This window comes from Lactuca sativa, chromosome 5 (genome assembly GCF_002870075.4).
Source record: "Lactuca sativa cultivar Salinas chromosome 5, Lsat_Salinas_v11, whole genome shotgun sequence".
Lineage (NCBI taxonomy): Eukaryota > Viridiplantae > Streptophyta > Magnoliopsida > Asterales > Asteraceae > Lactuca > Lactuca sativa.
In genome coordinates, this window is record NC_056627.2 from 212,887,891 (window position 1) to 212,894,978 (window position 7,088).

A 7,088-nucleotide genomic window follows, 5' to 3' on the forward strand; every position below is an offset into this window, starting at 1 on the left:
TTCTACTAATTTCATCAAATACTTTGCTATTTGTCTTGACTGTAAGCCCAAAAATCCATGCTATTGAAGAATATAAATGTAAAGCTTACCTAGTCACTTAACAGGCTAATGTTAATTTTTTAAGTTAATTTCATCAAACTATATTTTTCTGTTTATCACTATTATTTGTATTGATCTTCTTAATTTGTGTGTGATTATACAGACAATTTCAATGGAATCAACTTCATCGATGCCATTGAGTGAAAATGTTTATTTAACTACTTCGAAATTTGACTCGTGTGATGATTTATTGAAGAGTGTTCGAGAATTTTATTATTCTAAAGGATATGTGATATCTATTCGTGGTTCAAGAAAAGACAAACATGTGATTTTGCAATGTGACAGAGGTGGTTTATATCGAGATATACGAGGTATTTCAGGTAAACGAAAAAAAACCACTAGATCGCGTTTGATCAATTGTCCTTTTAAGCTTTTGGGCAAAAGGAGTAATGATGGTGCTTGGATATTTGATGTAAAAGACTTATCACATAACCATGAGCCATCTACGGACATCTCTGGACATCCCTCGTTTCGTTAGTTACCATCGGAAAGCATAAAAAGTGTTAAAGAAATGACCAAGGCCGGGATTCCCCCAAGACAAATTCTTTCTTCTTTGCGTCAACAAACCCCAAATCTACCTGTAATCTCTAGAAACATATACAACGTGAAGAGAAAAATCCGAAGGGAAAATTTAAGGAATCGAATTATGATCAATGCATTATTTAAGGAGCTTGACGAAGATGGTTTTATTTGACATTTCACATAATGCAGAGGGGCGTATATCTCGTTTGTTCATTGCACACCCTTTGTCGATTAAATTGCCTAAAGCTTTCTCCAACATATTTTTGATGGATTGCACCTACAAAACCAATAAATATAACATGCCACTCCTTGATATTATTGGTGTTTCGTGTTTTAATACTGCCTTTTATTCTAGGTTTGTTTTCTTGGAAAGAGAAGATGAAGAAAACTATTCTTGGGCATTACGAGCATTTAAAAAGATTATTGGACAAGATCCGTGTGTGATTATGTCAGATAGGGAATTGGCGTTAATAAATGCCATAAAAAAAGTTTTTCCTACGACATCAAATCTTTTATGTGTTTGGCATATTGAAAAGAATGTACTGGCAAATTGCAAGAAATATTTTGGACGTGTCGAGGAGTTCGATATTTTTATGTCTGATTGGAATAATGTTGTATATTCAACAACGGAAGCTCTTTTTGAGGAAAACTAGTTTGAATTTACATCAATTCATAAAGAGAAGAAAGACGCAATTGAGTACATAAAAATGTATGGTTGCCTTAGAAAGAAAAGTTTGTTAGTGCTTGGACCGATAAGTACTTGCATTTTGGCAATCGATCGTCATCAAGAGTTGAAGGTGCACATGCTAATCTTAAACAATATTTGCAAGTTTCTACGGGAGATGAGGGAGGTGAAAGAGAAAATTTGTCTTGCAGTTGAGCATGAATTCATTGAGATTAAAGTAAAGCTTTCAAGTGAGAAAATTCATGTTCATCACGAAGGCACTATGCCATTATTTAGAGAACTTCATTATCACGTATCTCACTTTGCCTTGAAGGAGATATATAAGCAATATGGTTTTACGAAAGATGGTAATATTTACCTTTCTTATTGTTTATTAACCTTTATTATTTACTAACATTTATTAATTATTTTGTATTTTTAGGTAGTATGACTCCTTGCACCGGTCACTATATGGCAACCATGGGTCTTCCATGTGCTCACAAGATAAAATATTGGCAAGGAACTACTTTTCCATTGGATTTAATCCATCCGCAATGGAGGATTGACACACTATCGCTAAATTTACAAAATGATTTGCATGATGAAAACACTGGTAGACTTGATGAGTTGCTTAATGAATTGCGCTCAACGTACCAAAGGTGGCCCTTAAACAAGAAAAAACATGCACTTTCGCTGAATACTGAACTTCTGAACCAATCTGATGCCTTTTTTGAGCCGGTGATTCAACGACCAAAAGGAAGACCTCCAAAATCAAAAAAGAAAAGAGGAATAACATCAACGACACGGGATCCTTCAAGATTTGAATTGGTAGAATCTTCACAAAGACGTAATGAAGCAAATTGTGAAAACAACTTATTTGATTTAAACGTATATCCATTAGATACGTTTGATTTAGACGGTCCTTTTTGAGTTCATCATAGTATTTTTTTTATTGACATGGTTGTTTGATTCAAATGTTCTTTTTAAGCCTACCATAGTATATATTTTTTTTATGTGGATACTTGTTTGGTTAACGGTTGTTTAATAAAATTTGATTGGAAAAAGTTTGATTATATAGCTAAGTCTTTGATTTTAAAAGTTATTATCAAGTTATATGTCCACCGTTGTAACAAAAAAAATGATAAAATTGACAATTTTTAGTAAGTATAAATATATGGCACGTAGGAGAAGAAATATATGATAGTTAAGAATGAATGCGTGTAGAAAAGAATAAAGAAATTGTACATTTATGATTTTGCAATATACATAGAGAGAGGTAGAAATATATATTTATATAATGGGAGGGGTAAAGTGTAGAATTGAGGAAAAGTTGTAAAGATGGAGGAGGTAAATTATAAAATTGAAGAAAGGGTAAAATTGTTTGTTTATAAAAAATAGTTGTGTGTGTAAATTTTTTTTATGTATGAATAACTCCCTTAAATTATTTTTTAATTGGTTAGACATTCAACTTGAATGTGTTTAAATCTTTTGCACCCATGACACTATATACCCTCTGATATTATTAAGTCGAGCACTAATACTATTTTTTTTCTAACATGTTAAAAGTTTGCAACTTTAGGGGGTGTTTGGTTTAACTTAGTTACAAAAAATCAGGATTTTCTGACTTTTTTAAAAAGTTTAAAAGGGTGTTTGGTTTAACTTAGTTACAAAAAATCAGGATTTTCTGATATTTTCAAAAAGTTTATTTTACTTGTATAAAAACTTCAAAATAGCTTTTAAAACTAATTTTACCAAACATTTTTTTTTCTTTTTCAATAAAAACTTTTAAGTAAACTCGAAGCTAAACCAAACACCCCTTTGTGTTAGTGGCTTATATATTTCTTTCTTGTTTTCGATGTTTATCTTTATCTCAAAGATTTGAAGAGATACAAACAATCTTTCATGAGGAAACCCTAAAAAGACATTTATTAAATTGTTTCTTCCACATTAAACCAAAACAAAGACTCATATATATTCATATCCACGTCAAGTTTATCAAGTGATATCTATACATCTAAAAATATATCATACATTTAAGTGTGTTCTTCTACACAAAAATTTACTACTAATCTTCATCATCATAATCATTCCTGGATCTAAAGAACCTTCTAACGACAGCTGCCGCAGCACCAAGAAGCATAAACAACACCAAAGTATCAAACCCACCGCCGACTCCAACAGCCACACTAGGCCCAGGTGCAAAGTACGAAAACGGCGACCACCCCCAACCACCGTACCCATAACCGTATCCACCGACCAGTGGTGGCGCAACCCGTGGGTTGATGTAAATATTGGTTCTGCCACCACACAAATAAACATCAAATCCCTTTGATATAGCGAATATATAACCACATGAAATTACCTTGAGTTATTGATTCTTGGTGAAGATGAACGAGGGGCCGATTGACTTGGGGCGGAACGGAACGCCTGACCACCGACACGGCCGCCGGATTTTGCTGCGAAAGCTGGATCGATTGATCCAAGTGTTAAGACCCCAGCTGCCATTGTTACTAAAGCAAGCTTCGCCAGTTGATTCTTGTCATTAACTCTGAAGGTTCATGATTTTTTCATGTACACAAACTATCAAATTAAACAAATTGAAGTGTAATCGAAGTGTTGAGTAATTGGAATTCGGGAGTACCTGGATGAAGATGACTCTGTGGGGTTTTGTGATGGAGATTTGGGGGATTTATTACACAAGATGATGATTGATTTTTTGGGGATTTTGGTTGATTTGTGGGGTGTAGAGAGAAGGGCGTTGGTGAAGAAGGTTTGGTGAGATGATGCTATTGACATGGTGAGGGTTTTGAATTTTGATTCTTGCAATAAGAGATCGAAATGGATGCTCAAAAGTTTGGTGCTTCTGGTTTTTACATGATTGTATGTTTTGTTTTTAGGCTTATCTATCTTATGATTCTACTGGCTCCACGTGGCAATTTTGTAATGGTTACTTCCTATTATTGTCCCTTGCCCTTTATACTCTAGACATTCCTGGATTAAAATTTCTACTAGTGAATACTTTGGAAGTTTGTAATGGTTTGTGATTAGATTTATCTAGGATTTTATCGACATAAGTTTTGGCAAAGTTAATAAATTTAATTTCGATTTTGACGAATGTAGGTATCGTTATATTTTTTGGTAGATAAATATATAATATTGGTATCAATGAATAACTTCAATTTATACCACATAACTTTTCTATACATATATAAAAATAAACACGAAAATGTACAAAGTTTACACCAAAACGTAATGAAATTGTAATTTATACTGACATGTAAATAAAAATAAGCTATTATATGTGATTCGACTCATATGTAGAATATATATATAAAAATAAACACAAAAACGTTTAAAAAAACTACATCAAAACATAGACAAACTCAAATTTATACTGACATGTATATAAAAAAAAATAATTAACGAACAAAAGTTCTAAATTTATGTTGAAATATTGACCACCTCGAATTTATCGACACATACATAAAAATAAGAACGTACAAAAATTAGTTTTTTAAATTAGTGAAAGAAATTTAGTATGGAAAATCAAATTATATATACTATAGGGATAAACACAAAAGTTTGAACAGTCAAGAGTTAAAATGATATTTTATAAAGTTAAAAGTCGAAGGGGTCAAAATGACATTTTGCAAAGCCAAAGGGTTAAAATAAATTTTATGTATTAAATTGTGAATAAACTACATTAAATTTCGATTTTTGCATGAATTTTATGTTAAACTGTAAATGATTGAATAATTAATATGGTTATTAAACCGATCAGTATATTATTTTAACTGTGAATGTATATATTAAACTCTGAATTTTATATATTAAACTGTGAATATAATGTATTAAGTTGTTAATATAATGTGAATGAGTTGTAAATGTATTGTATTAAGTTGTGATTTTTGTATGAATTTGATGTGAGAGTGTTTGATTATTAAATTATGAATATACAATTTTAAATGTGAATATCTGTTAATAGAAATTTGAAAAATAATGTTCTTTTTTCTTTTTTTTCATTAACATAAAAGATTAAAACAAAAATAGGATTTTAATAATTCATCTTGTGCATCTACTTTTTCAAATGAAAGACAAGGACTTCGCCCTTACAGCCTTTGATCAGTAGATTATTTAGAACTTCAGAAGATGGTCAAGGTAGCTTGCTTCCAAGCCACTACACTAGATGCGTAAGCCAAGAGGCAGATCTTGTGCCACTCCACCTGGTCGTATGAAACTGGCATGCATCCTGGCTCCCAAGACTCTTTCATAGAATTCCAACAATTTTTCCCGCTCCTCAAAAGCCCACGGGAACGGAGTTGATGCTCCCACATCCATAGCATAAGTAGTTAAAGCAAGTGAATGATTTGAAATTCGACCCGCCCCGGCTCGCGTCGTTCCAACAACCGGCGGAGAGCACCTCAGTAGACGATCGCGTATAGTAACTGGGAGTATTATTACACCTAAGGCAAACTTCAATTCACCGTGTATATATCTAAATATATCTTCGATGCGGTTTGTCCGCTTCAACCGCTCTTTCACCTCCCAAAGAGCAAAGTTGGCTTGATGAGCGTCTTTTCACCCTCCTACCGCTAGTAAAGCTAGCAGTCTAATAAAATTTCTGCATGTTAAGACAACACAGCTAAAGTGTCTGCACTTTGATTCCTTTCCCTATAGATATGAGAGATGGATATAGAGTCGATTACAAAAAGTACTAGTTTGAAAGGCTCGTTGGAATTGATCCGCTACTGGATTTACATTATACGCAACAGAAGGTACCTGGTAAGCCCTTTTAGTCGATCTAGGCATAACACTTTCACCACTCTTAGGCAAGCGACTAAAGCAAGCCCCGGCTAATCCCCTTCCCTTATCATTCTGGTCTTGGATCACACCTACGCTTGCCGGCAAAAGGCGATTGTCTTTTGTTTGTGGTTTGTATTTTTTAAAATATAGATAAAGTTTAAAAAAAATTATTTTTTTAGAATTTCTTGCCTTTATGAGTTTCTATTTTAACTGATCCCTATACTCATAAAATAAGACAGGATAAATTTTAATTTTTAGTAAATTTGGAAGGTATTTTCATTTGGTAATCTCTGTCTTTCAAACATATAGCGACTAAAAGTAAAGTACTAAGTTCCATTTTGAGAAATTAAATATGTTCCTATTTTTTCTATCCTATCCATATGAAATGATGACATGTGTCATATTCAGATAAGATTAGTGATATTTTATTACATTTGTCATCATTTCAAATAGATAGGAATATATGTAGGAAGAAAAATAAGAAGCTATTTAATTTCTCTATTTCAAATTGACATGCAAATAAGGCATTTAAATGTAATTTGAAATCATCAATTTTTGACAATAAGCTACTCTTATTCATCCATTTTTTTAGTGTTTTTTTTTAAACGACGAAATTTTATTAAAAACCACAATCTCTACAGAAACAAGGCCGGGAAAAGAAAAACAAAAAACAGAGTACAAACAAAAACAATTACATGATATCAAAGGGAGAGAAACTCAAACCGCTCATTTATAATTCTCATAATTACCCCTATGTTTGATCCAACGAAACATCATAGCGAGCACACTATCCACCAACATTGAAAGATAAGCATTCAGATTATTAGAAACTAGGAGAATGTCCGCGCGTTGCGCAGAAACACCTATATAGTTGAAGTCTTTACAAATATATGTTTTTTTTTAAATATAGCAATAACGTTGTTGTTAAATTTGATATAATAATTCATATACTAAATTGATATAATATATTGATTATTTTGAATTATATGATAATATATAC

The 7,088-nt window shown here is 32.3% G+C and overlaps 1 protein-coding gene across 1 annotated transcript; it reads right to left on the reverse strand.

The window, feature by feature from the left end:
- Positions 1-3,232: 3,232 nt before the first annotated feature.
- On the reverse strand, positions 3,233-4,172 carry LOC111913866 (uncharacterized). The gene is made up of 3 exons (XM_023909578.3): positions 3,927-4,172; positions 3,648-3,833; positions 3,233-3,582 (listed from the first exon to the last, which is right to left on the reverse strand). Exons 1-3 carry the CDS (start codon positions 4,079-4,081, stop codon positions 3,351-3,353), a joined length of 573 nt encoding a protein of 190 aa, XP_023765346.1. The 5' UTR covers positions 4,082-4,172; the 3' UTR covers positions 3,233-3,350.
- Between the last annotated feature and the right edge of the window lie 2,916 nt (positions 4,173-7,088).

What these genes read in the sequence shown, in the direction of transcription:
- LOC111913866 (XM_023909578.3), bottom strand. Translation starts at nt 4,081, where the DNA reads ATGTCAATAGCATCATCTCACCAAACCTTCTTCACCAACGCCCTTCTC. An exon ending in ACAGAGTCATCTTCATCCAG is followed by an intron (nt 3,834 to 3,926) that starts GTACTCCCGAAT and finishes ATGAACCTTCAG; the next exon opens with AGTTAATGACAAGAATCAAC. An exon ending in CCAAGAATCAATAACTCAAG is followed by an intron (nt 3,583 to 3,647) that starts GTAATTTCATGT and finishes GTGTGGTGGCAG; the next exon opens with AACCAATATTTACATCAACC.